General features: G+C 44.9%; 1 protein-coding gene across 1 annotated transcript in view; it reads right to left on the minus strand.

Annotated features, from left to right (window-relative positions):
• The window catches only part of T265_02637 (hypothetical protein), a gene marked incomplete at both ends in the record, with an annotated part of 54,582 nt that extends 50,192 nt beyond the window's left edge, over positions 1-4,390 (minus strand). Inside the window, one exon of the mRNA XM_009166935.1 lies at positions 4,243-4,390. Coding sequence (XP_009165199.1) covers positions 4,243-4,325 — 83 coding nt within the window. The remainder of the gene's footprint in view (positions 1-4,242) is intronic.
• Between the last annotated feature and the right edge of the window lie 16,200 nt (positions 4,391-20,590).

Consider the following 20,590-nt stretch of genomic DNA (forward strand, 5'->3'; position numbering starts at 1 on the left):
CCTTACGGTTGTACGGCAATTAAGCGAGATGGGCGAGATGGCCTAAATGGTTGAAGCGCCAGTTTACTGGCCGGAAGCTCCGTGGTTCGAATCCCACCTCCGCTTCTCGACTTCCCCTGTCTAGGCTTGGGCAACCTGGCAGTATCCCAGCCCTCGTGCTTCCTTCGTGTGGCATGGCAGCTAGGCACCGGAAGGGTGCTACAGTTGAACGCTTTTTTTCTTACGGCAATGAAGCATCAGTGCCAACACTGATGTTTTTGTCTTTGACGATGATGATGATGATGATGACAGCTCCATGTCACATCAGGCGTCGCATGTTGTCACCATCTCAAGTGGTTAGAGCGCGAATTTAATGACCGGAAGGCCCGTGGTTAGAACCCGACCTCTGCCTCTCGACTTCCTCTGTCTAGACTTGGGCAACCTGACAGTATCCCAGCCCTCGTGCTTCTTTCGTCTGGCATGGCAGCTAGGCACCGAAAGGGTGTTACAGCTGAACGCTTTCGTTGTCACCAGCCGGGTATCCTCACTTGTTGCATACAGTAGGGCAGTTAAGCGAAAACATGTTACTGCCGATGCCTCCCTTCTTACACTTTCACGTACTGCCTCTTCTACCCTACCCCACCAAGTGCGAATACTCTGCCACCACTAGGACTGACTGCTTTGTTGGCCACGCATCACGCTCATCTTCAGCTTCTGTGCGTTCGTTTTTATCCACAACCAAAAGCATCTCGAAGTCTGTTTCCAAATCCCGAAGGCCGGTCTACGTGACTGCCTTTAATGTTCGCACACAGAAGCTAGCAGGACAGCTAGCGTCCGCTGCTCGTATGCCGGATTTCCTTTGCATAGCCGTATTCTATCTGTCAGAGGGAAGGGTATAGAATGCAAGTACACTAATCGAACTGAATCCCCCCTCGTCCTCTTCCAGGTTCCGGCTGCGCACCTCTGGTGATGCGGAGGCCACCGCAGCTGGATATGTCGGGGTGGGCACTGTATTGAATGAGTGGGAAGAAGCGCCTCGGCTTGATTGGATACCCGTTGATAGTAGCCTCCGCGTTGTTCCCTCGGAAACGTCAATAAAGAATCTAGAGAAAGTGAGGTCTTTGAACGCTGCTTACTGTGCCTGCTTACGCCCCACGTGACTGCAGCTCTAAATCTACCGATGGCAGTTTCTGTGACGCGCTAGGTGCTCTTTTACAACGGGCTCAGACGTCGTTGGTTGCTGGTGACACGAACGCTGAAGTGTGTAGACTAGACGCTGCTGAGGCCCGATGGGGTGGTTATCTTGAGTTGCATACGCGAATTAGGGAGAACGTAGAGCGCTTGCTCCAGACGTGTGTCGATCACAAACTGTTTCTTTGCAGTACTAATTTCCGAGACAGCGAAAATCACTTGGCAACACGTTGCTCACTAACGAACCAATTGAGAATCCAAATAGACCACATCGCCATCAGTTGCTGGTGATGAGGGTCGGTCACTGCGTGCCGCTTCTTGTGAATATCAGGGTGGACTCCGACCATACACTTGCCCGCTGCTGTCTTTCATTATGTTTTTACTATCCATGTCAAACGCGCACACCCCAATCAGCCATTGATAAGCTGTGGACACAGAATGCAAACGAACCTTTCACAAGCGGCCCCTCGAAAGCTTGCCGGATGGTCTAATATCAGATACTTACGGTCACTGGGAACGAATATCCAAAGCGCCACTCAGAGCTGGAACTTCTGTTTGCGGTGCAACCCACGCTACCTCGTCGAAACATTGGAGTTCTATTGAAAACATGGGTTTGCTGAGGGGTCGGTGACAGATTTCTCCTGACCGCAAGCACGACTCAACCGGACGCCAATTGAAACTGAATGTCCATGCAGATTGAGATTGGTGGACCAGAAAGGCCGAAGAAAAGGGAGCTGTGAGAAAGTATCGAACGTCCACAGGTTGTTCTACCTGATTACCAGGCTATAGTAGGAGCTACTTTGTTTTGTGGATGCGAGACGTGGCCCGTTCAAGCAAAGGAACTGACGTCTTCAGGTGTTCGATAACCTTCGGCTCAGAAGCGTAACTCGTGTAGACCGGTGTAGGCGAAGCCATAACATGACAATTAGAAAGCGAGTGTTTGGTTGTGCAACAAAGACTTCAATCGAAGCATGGGCTCAGCACTTAAAGCAGCTTTGATTATGGCATTTAGTGTGCATGCTGAATTATTGTTTGCCGGAAAGAATACTATCTTCAGTACCCAATCTAGAGTGGAGGAAACAGAGGTGACAGATGTTTGGCTTGGTAGATGGGTATGAAAGCGATAAGGAAACGTCCTGGTGCTGTCCGAGCGACTCGCCGGCTATGATATGAATCACATGATCCCAACCGTGTATAGTTCGAGATGCTAAAAGGTATGGTTGCTAATTAATGTCACTTTTCATCCAGATTGTCTGAATGTGTGCAATAAACTCGGCTAATGTCAAGTCCCTTTCTCATCCACTTTAAGCAAAGTATGACTGTGCGACAACGAAACACCAGTGTCGTCGATCATAATGGGGATAAGGATGGCCGTCTGCGGGTCGAAACTAACTCTTTTTCCTTGATCGTACCTAAATAAGCTTGAACAGCGCGACAGAATCTCAGCCCCTGAACTTCCTTCCAGTTAAACGGTAGCTGTTTGGAGATGATTCTCGCGTGCTGGTTAATACAGATTAAGAAAACTCGCATCGAACAGGAATTGGTTATTCTCTCGCAACCCTACATACAAGATGACTGGCCGTTCCAACCCTTCCAAATGAGTGAAATGTCACCCTCCATTATTCAATGATTCTGTGTGGATCCACAAAGAGCTTCATCTCTGAGGTGAGCGGGATTGAAGTTCCGCGATCGCCTCGAGGCTACTCAGTCACCTGATGACTATGTGAAGTGCACGAGAGCACGAATAATAAACGTAGGTAACGGATTACGAAGGCCGATTGACGAAACTGTCAATTACCCGTCCCAAGCAGCCATCCGGATACATAAAAAGGAGTATGAAGGGTGGTGATTGTGTTCACTACATGAATTTCTATGAATTAGGGCAGTCTAATTATGATGATACCAAAACGCCTCAGTCTACGACGTCTAGGATACTGTACCAGGGAAACCTATCCCAACTACTCAGATGCGACGATCCGGTTTTGCAAGTCGATTACTTTGTCCAGGATACTAGTAGGAATCCACCTCCAGGACTGGATGCATGTAAAAGCACAGAACCTTTGAGAGCTCTCCTAAACATTAGCACTAACTAGAATAAGTGTCACGCGCCCGGCTGCCTGTAATATAGCCTTTAAGGAAGTCAACATTACAGGAAAGAAGCTTCCTAGACACCTAAACCCTACGGACTTTTACAGTAAGAGACGTTTATAAGGTATTCTATCATATACCAAGCTGTATTAAGCACACTCCGCCTGATTATTCGCCCCAAGATCTTACGAAAGCTTTGATGACTTCACACACGTTTGTAGCTCACTGAGCTCGAAGCTCGTAATCGGCAGACTGGCATCCGATTTCGACAGTCAGTCTAAAAAAGTAACTCAAGGGGTAGTGCAGCCGGTCAGAAACCAATCAGCCAGTCAGTGGATGCAGTCGAAGCCTGGAGGAGGTTGCATCCAGTCCTGGATGAGCGTTTCTAATATCCTCCTGGACAAAAGCAACGACTTGCAAAACCGGGCCATCTTATCTAAATAGTTGGGTCAGCTTGCGAAGATACTATATACCGTACGTCAAAGACTGGTAAGGTTAGATTTGGCGTCATCATCATGAAGTAGACCGCCCTCATTCGCAGAAAGTAAACTGACGATTACCTGTCTTCCCACACCGCCTCATGTATCTGTATAGCTGTGTGGGATGGTATATGGAGAACTATATGGTTCCCTCAGCTGTAACACCCTTTTGGTACCTAGCTGTTATACCATCTGAAAAAAGCAAGAGGGCTGAGGTGATGGCACGACGCCCAACCCTGGAGAGAAACGATCGAGATGTCAGAGTAAGGTTCGAAACAATGATCGTCTGTCCAGGAAGTTCGCGCATTAACCACAGAGTTATCCCCAGCTCAGTTGATCAACGAACTCGATAGGACTCCAGAAATCTTGAACTAATGGATAATCGACGAAGGGGACAAAAGTCACGAGTATACACAGACGAAAGAATCATTTCATGTAACAAGGGACTTAAGATGATGGGGACGGAGGACACAATGATAAAGTAGGCCTAACTTCACACACAAACCTGTCACCGTCTCCAGCACAACAGTACATTGATTGGCCATTCTCCGGTGGGCCTAACAGGTTCTCAGACGAAGAATGCGACATCGCATCATACGCAGCAGCGGGCCAAACCGGAAACTCACGCGCTATTGGTCGGCAGTTCAGCGACTCGCTGGGTTCGTCAGGTGTGATAGAATACCCTCGAACACTCGAGTGTAGGATTTACGGATGCCTGCTCACGCGGGAGAGAGGTAAATCCATGTTCACGGATTGATGCACATGATCGAGGTTTTCGCCAAAACTTCCGGGATATGTTTTGTTCTTCTCGTTCACTGACGGCCGTTCACCTGAAGGGCACACTGCTGGTTAAGTTCTCAGAGCGGGGAAGTGAGCTTGCCAACGCGAGGACTCGCATAGAAAGTGTCCAAGAGTTCTTGCAACTGGGTGCTAGATAGAGCATGGATAACTGTCGGAGGAAGGTTATTCCACACAACAACTGTCCGGAAGTAGAAAAATATGTTGAAGAAAACAAGTGTGCCCTCTCACTTGAAAAGTATTCACGGATTCACGGATTGATACACAGAATCGAGGCTTTTGCCCAAGTTGCCCGGGTCGGTTTTGTTCCTGTCGGTCAGTGGCTGTCGTTCACCTGAAAGGCAAAAGTGAAAAAAAGGTGTAGCACTGCTCTTTATGTTCTCAGCGCGGGGCAGTATGCTTGCCAGCGCGAGGATTCGCATAAATAAATGTCTAATAGTGTTTTAAATTGGGTTCGAGAAGGAGCGTGTACAACCGTCGGAGGAAGGTCATTCCACGCAGCTACTACCCGAAATGAAAAAAAGTTTTGTCTAACGGATGTGTGTGCCCTGAGCTTGAAAATTTTCTTACTATGTCCCCGCCGGGTGTTTGCTGGGTCAACGGTAAAAAACCTGTTTGCCAAGCTTTGTTCAAACTGGGCGTAAGTAAGAATTAGGTCCACTCGGAGGCGACGGTACTCCAGGGGAAAGAGATCAAGCATCGCGAGACGCGTCTCGTAGTCCACGGATTTGAGGCCTGCAACCATTCTCGTGGCGGCCCGCTGGACACGCTCAATGAGGGTGACGTCTTTCGTACGTCCTGAGTAGACAACTTGGTTGGCGTACTCCAGGAGGGGTCTGACGTAGGCCCCATAGAGCATCCTACTAAGAGAAAGAGGTCAAGCACCGCGAGACGCGTTTCATAGCTCAAGGATTTTGGGCCGGAAACCATTTTGTAGCAGCTTTCCGGGGACGCTCAATAAGGGTTACATCCCTATTGCGTTGGCATATTCAGGAAGCGGTCTGACGAAGGCCCCATAGAGTAGTCAGAAGTCCATGCTAGTAATACGGCGAAAGTTTGCCGAATTATCCGTAGAACGGCGAATCTTTGTGATTCGATTTATCATTTTTCAATAAGAATGACATGTTGGAAGAGAGCCCCTTCATTTTCGGCATCTATCCTCGTGAAGTTTGGCCCATTTTCACCGTACACTTTAAATGAGTCTTCTGAGTGTCCACGAGATGACATGTGGATACAACTTCTGCCCTTCGTAGAAAGTTGCTAGTCCAGCAGGCACTGCTTTGTGCTGCGGATATTCATTTGGATGCCACTCGTGTTGGAAATCCAGGATTTCAAGTCGTCCGAAAAAGTAGACATAGACTTGAAAGAACGCCTGGAAGGTCGTTGGCGTAGATCAGAAACAGCAGTAATCCTAAAGCGGAGCAAGTAGACATGACTTGAAAGAACGCCTGGAAGGTCGTTGGCGTAGATCAGAAACAGCAGTAATCCTAAAGCGGAGCCTTGAAAAACTCCAATGGAGACTGCCGCCGGATAAAAGTAGATTTAGCAATGTTCTGGCAACGTTTGCGTTGATAATATCAAGTTTTCGGTCCTGAAATTATTTAAAATGGCGCGCTTCTGGATGCGTTCCATCACCTTGCACGGTACGCTGGTGAGACCGGAGGCCTGTAGCTGCCGGGTGATAGTCGGTCACCAGTGTTGTAGGCTTCTGTGAAAGTCGCCTTTTTCTTAGCAGTAGGAGGTTGCTTTCGTGAAGTAGCTGACGAAACATGCGGTAGAAGTGCTTCGTCAGTGTAGACAAGTTTCCTCCAAGATCTTTGGATAAGCTCCGTCAATCCACCACGCGCAGAATTGGTTTGACTTGCGCAAGCTTTTATGAATGTCTCGTTCTACGAAGAGCAAGTTGTTTAGAGACCGTTTGTAGCTAGGCCTTGACAAGATTGGGCGTCACGAGATCGCTGGGGCGGGATACGGGCCTGTATCCCTCTTCTGCAGCGATGGCTCATGTACCTAAAAAGCACATTTTTGTTTTTCCCGGGTTCAACCTAACATAGTAGCTTATTTTCATGTGTTCCATTTTACAGCACGCCAGCTCGCCCTGTATGTATCCTGTAGTCAACTTTTTTAAAAATGGTTCAGACCTCTTTTCCAGAAGATGCCAAATCATTTTAGGTAGCTTACGGTCCGTCAGGCTGCGTATTGATCTTTCGGGAAGAACATGGTGTCAACCTCGTTCAGCTTTCAGCACAGATTTTCCATGATAATTCACCCGCCGAAGCTGGTCCCAATGGAAATCAATAAAAAAGAAGGGCATTCCAGGGAGGTCTGCACGGCAAAAGTTTCTAATCCACGATTTTGATCCGGGATTTATGACCCAGTAGCAAACGAAATTAAAGATAACCACACAGTGTTAACTATGTCTCTGTGGGGCGTTAATTAAAACCGAATCGACGTAAAGTCTTTCGTTAGTGACGAACAAAATCAGGAGGTATGGTAGTTGGCCTGCGCGGTATCTGGTGGGTGCGACGACATGTTGAGTCTAAACGCCCCGTTTGAGGACTTTTGTCAACGTCGCTGCAAAATGACCACTGGCCCCAACTGATCGGATCTCCACCCAAGTGGCCTTGGGGGCGTTAAACTGACCTGACCACTCTGTTACAACAAGTGGTTATTACAAAACTTCCAATTAGGAAAAATGAACCGATCAATGAGGAGAAAGGGCTTGTAGTCTGTCGTATCCGACGCGCAATAACACCAAAAGTGGGACAGCTGTCTATGATAAACTCCTAATCTTGACTTTCATTCCTCAGCTTGGGGTTATCTGGCAGTTGGCTGTATGATTTTGGAGATTTTGGCCGAGGGTGTTCTCAAAAGAATGCTGAGTCATATTCCAGAAAATTGACAATTTTGTAGATTGGTGCATCCAAATAGGACCCTAGAAACGTGATGAGATGGTCGTGTTTAATTAATCGAGGAATGGTGCCACCCAGCAAAGCATTTGATCGTCTGAGACTTTAAGCAAAATAATCATGTCTACACAGTTGTGGCGCTTAAGCTTTCGGCTTGGATGCCTTTATCGTTTTCTGATTTTGACGGCTTCAATACGGCTCCATTCTGTGCTGCTGGCGTTGTGATTTTGTAGATCACGTTTGTCGACAAAACGTTTGTCATGGACAGGCAGACTCCACATACACAGGCTCCCAAAGCTGTGTTCGGGCATGATGTAACGCTGTGCTATTTTTACGCGCGACAAGCCATCCGGAAGCACGTGCGTTTTGTTGCGTTGCTCTTACTTATGCAGGAGATTTCTGACAACAGCCGGTGGACATTTCACTGCATGGCCCGCTCTGATAACGCAGCTGAGTAATAATTCGTGCACTGAATGATAGTCGCGTTGATTTCGCCAAAATTCACAGATCCTGCGGAGAAGCCACCTCGGGTTTGTCTCCTGTTTACTGCTCACTGGAGGGAAACAGCCACGTTCTACGTGTGGTTTTCTGGCTGACGACGCTGTCAATCATATTCCCAGGCACATTTGGACGTGCACGCTAAATCTGATATGCCGTTAGGCAGATCATTTCAACGCGGTTAGTAACAGTCACAAACCCCGAAATGTCCTCAGACGGCGAAGACCTCGGCTGAAACTTGCATGAGCACCGTTTTACTAATTTATGTGACTACCCTGTGTACACCTATTATCGGTATTCGGACGCCACTCGTTCCTCTGCGGTAAGTTGATTAATCAACCATAGAGCGCTAAGGTCAGTTTTCAATCCATCAACGGTGGCTTGCCGAATTTATTCTACCAGAAGGAGATATATATCCTATCTCTTACCCCAAAGCAAGAGCCGTCAACAGTAAAAGTTCGCACACAAAGCATGAACGGCTGCTTGACAAACTGAAGCCTCTGGAAGCACGTAAGTCTACTAGGTGCACGAATCATCGGGTTGTACAAACGCAGGGTGATGTTGCTGCAAAAGTCAGCCAATGCACAGGGCAGACGGCCTGAGGTGTTTAAAGACAAATGTTTCCAACCACGGCGGCGTTCTTCATCAGAGGACGCTGTTCTCTCTGGTCTCTTTGGCCAGCCAACTAGCCCTGCTGATTGCTGGTGTCCGCGAAATCAAGTCCATATTGCATGCATTACTGCGGCAGCAAGCCTTCCCAGTGTGTGAAGAAAATCTTCAGATGCGTCCACCAGATGAGTGCGTGCGTATCAGTTAAACTAATTCCCTTAGTTGTCGGTCCATCACTTGATCGCTGCCTTTGGTCTATCGAGCGATCAGCCAAAAGAGCTTGTTTTAATGTCGATCTGGATCGATCCATGAAGGCTAAGCTCCAGCGTACCCCCTAAGACAGTCGCAATAAAACTCTTCAACTTCGGAGCAGATAGAGACTGATAATTAGAAGCTTTATTGAAAACATACGTCTTGTAGAATTTTTTATGTCCCCGGATGACCATGCTTTTGTCTGATCGCTCATGCATTGACCTCAAAGTCCCAATTCGTGGCTAAGTTCGGAGGTTAGTCAAACGGGATATGGCAGTGCCGCCCCATCACTGCACTGACATACTTCGGTTTCTGGGCAGCCCCGTAACGGACGTCATGTTTGAGGTGACTGAGCTGGGGTGTTTAGCTCTGCGGGCAGCGTAAATTTGAGCTGGCCAAGGGAATCCGCGGAGGTAGAACGAAGCCGATGCAAGATACCGGGTATTTTTCTTGTCTGGTTGGCGATCGCTTTTGATGCAGGCCGCAAGCCAGGTGGGGCGGACAACAGTCAAACAAGACCATAAGACAAAGTGCGTTGATACGTTGGAAGAACTCAAATTTAACACAATTTTTAGGTGACAACAAGTGATTAAATGAGGAAGGATAGGCTAGAGTTGTATTTAGTAGACTAGCCGTCAAGCACGCGTTGATTTTGCTAATACATGATATTATAGTACAAGAGCAAACCGGTATAAGCACTCAGAAAGTTGATGTGGTTAGGGAGATCAAACATATAAGTACTCACAATAGTAGGAATTCTGGAATGATGTACTACTTTATTTGGAATTTATAAGATGAGTTGGACAGTACCACAATTCAGGAGAAAAACTGGGTGTAAGTGATATGGCCACCAGTCCCCAAAGCACTACTCCTGGACATGCAATCGTTGAACCCGCCACTTACATTCGAGGGAAAGGCGTACGAATCTATGGGGAGTTTTATATACATTCGAAGTTGTATTAGCTTTTACTGTAGTTTGACAGATGAGGACCACCGTTGACCGTTGTGTTAGTCCATTATATATAGCCGGGGCATTATAGCCAGCTACGAGCATGTGTACGGGCCTGGCAGTTACTATAAATAGCCACGGCACGTGACATGGACTACAGTTATGAGTGTGATGAACCGTCGTTGGCAGTTTGATTAGAATGCCCTGCAGATCTGATGCTTAATATTCAGCGTCGCATGTAGGCGCTGGCCTAATGGTCACAAAAAATAGTCTAGGTAGGCAATATCGCGTACAGTTATGAGTGTAACGTTCGTCTTTCGCTGTGAAATTGCGTTTGTGTACATAGGTGAAGCCTCGTCTTCATCGGTTAGCATAAATGATGGCCTGGTTGTCATCATCGGTAGCAAAGATAATCGATACCGCTTACATTATGAGTATGACGGGTTGGGTTGTATTCGATTATAGCGCATAATCAATGCGTCATAATCAACGTTACACATGGACACGAACCTTGCAGGTGAGATAAATGGTCAATTTAGGTGACTTCGGGCACAGTTTTGTGTATAACAGGCCTTCAGTTTAGGCTATTACGCATAGTTGAGGTCTTATTTTTACCGGCCTGCACAGGTACCGGTCTGATGTTTACTATTAGTAGCGGCATTGCGTACATGTATGAGTATGATGTCCATCAGCGTCTCACAAACACGGGCCCAGCAGTTACGATAAGTAGCCGAAGTGAGTGAAAAGGGCTTTCCTTATCATGGCCGCCGGCAATGGATGCCCTTATTCGCCACTGTTATATTTGCGCATAGTGACGTATTTCACCTTTGGCGCGTAATACTCCTAATACTTATGATATCCCTGCGTTGGTAATTTATCTGCAGCCATCTCGTGATACCGCACTGATCACAGACCAGCTATGCATATCTGGGAAAAGGGTTCATCTCCAGGGATATACTTCGCATTGCCACTGTACAATTCACACAGTTGTCTAACAGCATTCTACTTAATGGAAGCTGGGCTCAATCGGAAAATATGTTGTGATGAAGTTCGCTGAACCAAATCCTCTCATTTGTAAATTCTGAAGGGTCTAAAGCAAACAAAAGTCATTGACCGATTTTCCTCAATAGAACTTGCGTAGGATATTCAACAGATGTTAGTTCGTTCCTAAAGAACACAGAAGGCCAAAATGGGATAAAGTGCGATTGTGTGTTCTATGTTTCGTAAACCGATAAAAAATGCGAGTCGGTGTGGTCCGTTACCTTGGGATATAAATCGCTCAAACAAAATTCCATGGGCAAAATATCACTGAAGGGTGCAAATGGATAAGTCTGACTCCCCTTTAAACCCACAACTTCAAAAGCTCTGTAGTTTCGGTGAGAATTATTCCAATATGACTCTGATTAGCGGCATGATAAATCGAGAACTGCGGAAAAAGATGACTCGCTTGCAATGGATGGGAATCTCGGATAGCTTTACAGCTGAAATAATTCCCTAAGCGTTCCAAAAGCCTATATGGCCCCTGCGGATGAAAAACACGCGGAAATGCAACTTCTATAAACAGTTTCTGCTCCACAATTAGTAATCATTTGAAATTGCGTGGGTCCCGTTTATTATTGGCAGAAAATCATGCAAGATTGTCGTTGCACAGCAGAGCGTTCCGTTATGGGTAGCAAGCACACGTTTGCTTAATAACCAAAAGTAAATTATTCTTCTGCGGAATCATATTTGGGACCAGCCTGAAGAGCATCACCGCGCGGTGTGCAAGGTTCAACAACACATCAATCGGCGTGATTTGGTACGAGATCCGTTGCGCACCAGCGGTCACTGTTAGTAGTCGGCAGGTCACAGAGCACACAAAAGCTCCAGGATGTGTCCCTAGACCGCCGTCAGTGTTCAGGTGCAGTGTCCTCGAACGCGGACGGCAGGCCATCTTCTGCGGACTTTGAGCCCGTAGGGAATGTACTTTGTCCTTCCTCCTTGAGTTCCCTGATGAAGGGTTCGACAAGAGTATCTTTTTACACGACCTTAGGATGGAAGAACAAATTATCTGGTGCATGGAACCTTTTATGGACGGCTATGAATATTCCAGGGCGCAATAAATTGGTTCATAATCCCCGTTATGTGCGAAACTCACAGCAAAATACCTTACCTTAGACTGTTAATGTGAGATCGCGACCCAGTGACCAATGTTGCAAGGCGTCCTTGATCATTGCGGTAAAAAATGCTTGGGCGTGCCTATCGCTTTTTCTAAATATCAGCGAGTCGCGTCAGTATTTCCACTTCTTCATACTTTAACTTCTTTTGTGGTTGATGGCTGCTACAGCGGTAAAGAATTTTCCGTTCATCTCGATATGTGCAGTCACTTCTACGATCATAATGGGTTTATTCTGCAAGCAGGAAATTAACCGCGTTCTCTAAGTGTCTTGAATGTAGGCAATATAGATTGTCGTGTGAAATACAAGGTAATCGTTTGATTTCCGAAAATTCCAACAGGTTTAATGCTCAACTCCCGTAGTATTGCGTAATGCGGTTGGTCAAGGACGCAAAATGGCCCATTCAAAGCTGAGGGGGGTCAAAATTTGACCACACTATGGACCAAACTTGAAGAACGGACAGAAAATTGGAACCGCAGTACCACAGATGCAGCGGTCCTAAAATATCGGCAGCATCAAATACCCTGGGCTAAATAGGCTCCAGCTATTTATGCTCGAAAGGGCAGTTATTATCATTTCAGCGACTATGTCACCTATCTACAATGAAACTCGAAAAATAAAGATGGTCACAAAAGGGGGTAGTATTATAGGTCGCAGCGGCTGCTGGACCGTTTGTCCAACACCGGCATCTCTCAAAAGAACAGGAGATGCTCTTCTACATATGTGAAACATTTCGTCGTGTTAGAAACGGGTAAAAATTAGTCATTTCAAGTCCGCTGGCAGCTTTTAGTTTTGCTTTGCATGGAAGACTCAGGAAATTTAGTGCTAGTTGGCTCTCGATAGTTCTGGCCCTAGCTCTCTGGCACTAAAGATTTAAAGATGTGTAATCAGCGGGCCTCTGTGCAAGTGATTGCAAGGTTCCCACTGTGAGTCAGTCAGTTTAAACGGGTTCGTCAGTCGCCATCAGGCTGTGGTATTCAAAGGAAACTGGAGCAGCTCGACGAAACCCCACTACACCCAGGTTTAAATTACCATGTTGTTCTTGTGCGAGTATGGTTCTACAACCTTGTCTCAAAAGTGATGAAACTGTCGAGAAATGTAGCCCACAGATTACGCTAAACCAAAGAGAACACACACTGAATTATTAAAATAACCTTGGGACAGAAAACAACAGTTCCTATTTACTTCTCAGCAACCTGGGGATTACAGTTATCGTGATGAAGTGGTTCACATTACGCAAGCCTAGAGATTCCTCGGGCATGAGCCGAATTCGCTTCCGTAGACCCTGCCCTAAACGTGGCTTGCTGTCACCTTCAGCTTTTACTCTGGAACTTCATTCGGGGTTTAAAGGCGACCATCACTTATCCATGACATACCCGGTGTTTCAATTGTTTTCCCTAAACCCTGTGCAGGCTTGAGAAAAGGACATTAACAGATAGATTCCATCTAACTTTCCTCAGTTCTGTTTGACTCTTCCGCTCAAGAGAATGAATCTCTAACTTTGGGCTCTTTTCAAAGTAGCTTAGCGCGTTTCCTCTCCAATATCGCATTGCCAGTGCACAATAATGTTCTTGATGACGGTGTACTGCTTTTCTCACGCATTTGACAAGATACTTGACACGCGGCCCGTTTATCACAGGGAAGTGCTTAAAATTTAACATATCTTTCGCAATGGTCCTCAGCTTTCGTGGGAGATCAATTATTATGAATATGTCTTGAAAGTGCATTGACGCCGTTGCCAAAACCAAAGATGGAATCCATGAAAGATTTGTGTTTCGACACAATTTCTAATACTTACCAATCATTTGTGTCCCAAACCAGGGACGTTTCAAAGGCTCTCTGTGCTCCAATGCTGTGATGAACATGACTGGTACTTTATTCATTGTTCTATTCATTATTCTTCTGTTTTAATATTCCATATGCTGTAAATATTCGCCAGTTCGAATACATACGTGCTGGTTGTTACGCCTCGCTGAATTCTGGATTTCTAGTTCGTCTGGTTATACCGATATACGTACGAAACTTAATTCTCACATGTTGGCGTCGCGATTGGAACAATTCATCATGTCAACCGAAATGGAAACATTAGATGTTAATTCAACTGCGCGTGACGTAGAGGATTATTTGGAACGGTTCGACATATGGTGCCTCACAAAATCCGATATGGATGATAGGAAACTCACTGCGTATTTCCTACATTTCGTTGGCAAGGAGGCGTATACTTTGATCAAGAATTTAGTATATCCTGAATCTCCAATTGATATTTCTTACACTGCATTGAAAAACAAAGTTCTTCAACACTTCAAACCGATTAACTTCGTAGCAGCCGAAAGAGCTAAGTTCAATATGTTAACCCGCTCTCATTCTCAGTCGGTCCGTGATTTCGTGTTACAGCTGCAGACACAGGCAGCCAAATGTGACTATGGTGCCCAATTGGAAGACCAGCTGCGTGATAGACTCATTGCTGGCATTCAACTGCCCGAATTACAGCAGAAGCTGTTACTCTGTCCGGATCAGAAATTTCAAACTATTCGGAAAATATGTGAGCAGTATGAAGATGTGAAGCATGTGACGAAGACTGAGGAAGCAGTCTTGTTAAATTATTCTAAAAGAAATAATTCAAGGATGCAGACGAACAACAAATTCAAACCTCGAACAGATTCTCGTGCTCCAAATCCATCAACGCGTCACTTCACAGATCGTAACCCTAATGTGATGGCTCAAAAATTAGGGAAATGCGAGTTTTGTGGACGAAACCATTCCAGATATTCATGCCCTCACAGACAAGCGAAGTGTTTTATCTGCGGTAAACAGGACACATTCAACTTGTCTGTAAGTCCAAAAAGTGTCACTTAACTTCTGACCCAGATACTGACGTGAAGGCATTATCTGAAGATATTTCTACTCTTTCTCTATTTGTCTTGTCCCAAAATTCGCCACATGTTTTTAAAACCTTGATATCCACTTCTGGTCAAAAAGATGACTTTCTTGTTGATACCGGTAGTGTTGAGTCCATGATTCCACAATCAGATCTAACTGCATTCTACCCCAGTGCCGTGATGTTGCCCACAGATGTTAACATTCGCAGTATCATTGGACATTCTGTACCTTTAGTTGGTAGTTGCACGATCCCTGTGAGGTTAACCCAAGGTACCTCTATCGATTTTAATTTTTTGGTTTCAACGTCGAAACCGTCGATTATCGGACTCAAAGTTCTACGCTTACTTCAAACCACTATCACCTTACCGACGTCTGTGAATGAGAATGAAATCAAACAACCGATTCCTAAATGTCCTAAGCCTGTAGCGAACTGGGACCTTATCAGCGTGTTCAGATAAATTAACAAGCAAAGTGACCAGTAGAAAATCACAAAATCACGATAGGAAAGGAATGAGTAGTCAAATGGGGACTCACGAATCTGTAGGTCCAATAGTCCACTACATCGATCCAAATGCAGTAACTGGCTGTGAATGGAAATATTCACTTGGCGAAATTTCCCACAGATGGTTCCGCGTGAGTGACATATTCCATGGTAGGAAAATTATTCACGGCTAAAAAATGTCACAGGGATTTATTGTGACGTTCAGCTGTTGACACAAACACAGAGATTTAGTCCAACTTGTCTTGTTCAGCACAAACAGTTCAACGGAGCGTAAATACACTCGTTTAGCAAGAAATCAACAGGTCGCACCGGAAACTCGTGTATTCGTAACATTAAAACAAACGTCATGATACAATATGTACGACAGTTACAAAGTGTGGTTTAAGTTCAGGAAGAATGGTAAATGTGACAACGGATTACAGACACTACAAGCCTACAGGTGGCATGCAGATACCCAGGAGACGGATTATTCCATTTGGCTTACATGAGCCTGTTCGTCAAGGGTTTCAACGAGTTCATGCCGTATACTGTGGTCCTTTTCTCGGTAAATACTATGCTTTAGTCGTTATTGACGCATATTCACGTAGGCCTAAAGTTTTTCTGACTAAGTCTTCAAGTGCCGAATTCACTCACTCAGCATTGAGGAAAGTCTTCAGCCATGAAGGTGTACCAACTGTTTTGGTCACTGACAACAGCACACAGTTCACTGCAAAATTCCTCGAGGAATGGATTAAAGGTCTTGGATATCGACGTCTGTTTACTGCTCCGCGACATCCCCAGTCGAATGGACTTGCTGAAAATTTTGTCCGAACACTTAAGTCTGTCATTATTTCACTCTCTCCTACTACTTTTGTGGAATTGGACCGTGGGATTGCTAATTTTCTAATGCAATACGGGAACGCTGCTTATTCCATTACTGGGAAGAGACCCGCGCTTCTATTTAAATCTCGTACGTTGCGTACTAGTCTTGACTGTGCCAAGACGGTTGATGTTACATTTTTCAAGGGGAATGATTTACGACCTGTTATAGGAATAGTACTTTCATCAACTGGCAAACTAATGGTCACAATTCTCGACTTGGATGATCTCTCTTGTCATCGGAGGCACATTGACCAGGTTGAGTTCAGTACCAGAGGTCAGTATGTTAACGGCACTCCTGCTGTTTCAAATATGAATGAGTCCTTTGTAGATGATCTTATGGTAACTGAACAAAACGCATCTGAAAACACAACCTGTGAAAAGTCTGAAGTTTCCATTCCGAGAAGATCCGAAAGGTTGCGGTCAAGACCACCACTGGACTATGAACATCCACACGCTCATTCAAGGTGTGACGGATTTGATGAACATGACTGATACTCTATTCATTGCTCTATTCATTATTCTCTTGGTTTAATATTCCATATGCTGTACATATTTGCCAAATCGAGTACATACGTGCCAGTTGTTACGCTGCGCTGAATTCTGGATTTCTAGTTCATCCGGTTATACCGATATACGTACGAAACTTAATTCTCACACACTCATCAAACAACATAGTAATTTTTATAAAAGATATAAGTTAACGTATAATTTAGACAGCGGCAAAACACTACAAAACTTCACTGTCTCCCGGGGGGACAGTTTCAGCCGAGCAGCTGTTTGAAGCATATTCTAAGGTGGTTATTCGCAATGTGTGAAATCTTTACCAATCGCTTAAACGCTGTATTGGGCAGCGAAATTCACTCCCTCACCATCGTCTTGGATCTAATATCATGCCTATGCATAACAGTGATCCACAGAACATTTCTCTTTTATGCAACGTCACATTTTACCCAGCGCTTTCAGTCCTTTGGAAGAATGTCACCACCCATGTCTATTATAGGAAGCTCCCATGGTTCGCCTCTGGATGCCTCTGATTTTGGTCCTCGGCTAGTCCATCTTTTGTCACTGTTCAGTCACACTTAGTTTGTTGTTACTGCTATTCTGTATTGCCTTGAAGTGCAATGAGATAAATTTTAATTTGAATCAGCTTTCTTGGTTGGTTTTATGTTTTTTTTTACTTCTCATGAACGATTGAATCAGCTGGTTGGTTTTATGTTTTTTTTTACTTCTCATGAACGATTGTACAAACGGTCAGCCTGAACGTACTAGAAGCTCTGATTTTAGTTTCCAGAAGTGACTGGTACTATACATACTAAGCAGAATAATGGCTAGAAGTAGTGTGCTGCTGAACGTCCCATGAGTTGTGCGGACTAGCAGATGACCCTTCTGGTGCAGTGTGGGATTCAGCTGTTCGATTGTACTCATCTTATTTGATTAGTAGGGACCATCATTTTAGGGCTTGCAGACTGCCGTAGGATTGTTCTTTCCTGTCCGGCAACCAGTCTTATTCCCTCGGATATACACCGGGTAAAAAAATCTTTCAGACAGATGAACTTGCGCACATGGAATTTCGCTTTTTGCGTAGGCATCCGTCGGCTTTGCTCAATCGAAATTCCGGAAACGGATGTCAGCTAACCATTCTACATAGTGCAAAGAAACGGTGGCATTCTTCTAGGTCAAAAAGGTTTGTTCCTTTTTCCCCCGAAACATATGACAGCTGTTTTACAGAGGAGGTAAGTGGGACAACGTACCCAATCACCAACTACATGAATTTACATCAGGCACCCTCTTGACAGTACCAACGTCATTGACAGCAGGGTGGAATGAACAACTACCGTCCCTTAACTTTCCAAAGTGGTTATTTGTCTGCGAGATCAAGCAACAGGCGTTCTTCCCTTGAGGCATGGCAATTACGGTGATCGACCTATTTAGCACAGCGAATTCACTGCTAAACAACTTCAAGCTTGATGTTGCTTCGAAAACCAATTCGTTAGCACAATAGTCCTCCCTGAGCAATTCGATCACACAAACGGGCGTCCAGGCGGCCGGGACATTATGTTTTAGGGAGAAGGGCTTCTTGATATCTTTACACAATCCGTTGTTTCAAGTTAAACAGGACAAATTTAGCATGAATGTAGGCCTTTTGTCAGTTTACTTGTTTTACGAAGGTTGTCTCTGTGTCAGTCCAGAAGCATTCCATTTTAGGTGCGGGTATTCAAAGACGGCTACGGCCTATATTAACATCCTCATAAACTTACTCGCCTCAATGGGACACAGTCTTGGAAATAAATCAGCCTATGATATTGTTTGCCTGTGTCAAATCAGCCTGTGGTGAAGTGTCATGTATTCTAATAGAAGGGTAAATGCAGAGACGTCATATGTTAATGTTAGGCCAGGTGAAGCAATTACTAGAAAACCAACTCCTCAATGTGGCGTACTAAATTCAAAGTAGGCAAGGGTGATATAAGTTGACTTGAGTGACAAACGATGAAGCGCGACTAATGATAACTAATGATAATTAATGACTACTATCATCCTTCATTAATAGTGTACGAAATTTTTGTATTGGTACTGAAACTTATTCGACCAACACTCGCGTTTTATTGTTAATCATCCACAATCCCATGATAACTATCAGTCACCACCTATCCCGACCACTAACGCATCAACAACGCTGCCATCCAACTAAAGAAGGTTTAATCTCTCGAAATTACCGCAGATGTGAAATGAACACAAAATCCGGGAAGCACAGGGCACAAGGCTGGAAATTTTCATTGGGCTTTCCACCAGTTCATTTTTATTGGCCAGAATAGAGGTGGTACACCCTCACTGCCAAGCATACCGAGCAAACCATTCTGGGGTGGTCACTGGTTTATGAGGGGGATCCAGATTTGAGTTGATTTCAACAGCATAATGATATGCAGTCGATAACGCTTCCACACCGGATACCTTCACTATCTATCAACCTTATGTTTGCCAGCCGGCTGGCTCATTGTGATGTCATCTGATTTTGCCTTCAAACATTTGTTCGAGATTAGGTTCGTCGCTTTACCCCACAACACGCGTGGCAGTCTGTGAGTTATCGCGGACTTTTATCCTCGAATGTTTGACATAGAAGCGTTTTGAAAGGTACGTGATGGGACGTTCAATGTGTTGCACGTGAAAGCAATTTAGTACAGTACGCTAATTGTTGCCATGTGAGTATGAGGCAGTTATACGTAGACATATTCATTCAGGAAAGCTCAAGCCTCCTTCCCAGCAACGATAGAACCAGATAGAATTTGCCATTCTGCCGAAGGTCTGTATACAAATCCGGGCCTTTGGAGCTCACGCAGGCAAAACACCCAATAAACACCATGAATCCTATAAGCAATCTATAAAGCTATGTGAGATACGCAAAGACGATGAATCAGAAATGAATGAAGACGCCCCACAGTGGTTTGTTCAACCTAAGTGGGTTGCACAAGCGGCACTGAATCTCCAAAATTTACTCACTACTAACAAAACATCAGTAGACCAAGTCGAATGAAAGCTTTGCCAATCATCCTAACTCAAACTTCCCTAATGCTTCATGAAATGAACAGCAAGGATCATTCTTAATGCAAATGGGAAGGTATTATCGTGCTGTCGTGTTTGGCATACCTGAAAACATTCAGTTCAGTCTGGAACTTCAGGATCCCTTTGCCACGTAAGAATTGAGTAGAAAGTATACCGGGGGATAGTTTTCAGCGTTCCACAAAAGTAATAAAAATTCATCCTCTGCGTTTATTCTGATGGCTTACAACAAAATTCGAGAGGAAATCCAGGAAAGCTGGTGGGTAGCTGGTTTACACATTCTTATCTCGACTGTTCTCCCTCCTGTTTTCTTCTCTGTGATTCCAGGAAACTGAGTTGGACGTAAAGCGGTGATACGAACACCCCACTGTACCAAATCGTGTCACTATACAGATACAGGCTTTAACTTGAAGTTTATTAGGACGTCTAATAAATTAAAGTTATCAATTTTGTCTTGAGATTCACAAACTTCACATTCATAACCCCGTTATCTTAAAAAAAATGGTAGAATTTGAAATCCAAATAATTACCTTAGCAAAATCTTACCCAGTAATTGTGTTCCACTCTCAGCACTTACAGAAACTGTTAAGCTTTTTTCCACGTCATTTTCCGCCGAACAGTCTTCTTCTTATCCCGAAATCGTTATTTTGGTTCGTCTGAATCGATGGGAGAAGACATTTGACGAAATTGTCGCTCTTACTATACCCTATCACGCATGCATATTGCTGTCCGCAATAAGACTTCAGTAATGGACCTTTGATAAGCGTGAAAACGTGGTCCTAACTGATGTGTCAGTAAGCCAAAATAACTAGGACAGTTAAGGGTTATGAGGGGGCCACCCGATTTAATTACTCCAGCACGACCAGTTTCCCATGTTAGGACGT

This window comes from Opisthorchis viverrini (assembly GCF_000715545.1).
Source record: "Opisthorchis viverrini unplaced genomic scaffold opera_v5_33, whole genome shotgun sequence".
NCBI lineage: Eukaryota > Metazoa > Platyhelminthes > Trematoda > Opisthorchiida > Opisthorchiidae > Opisthorchis > Opisthorchis viverrini.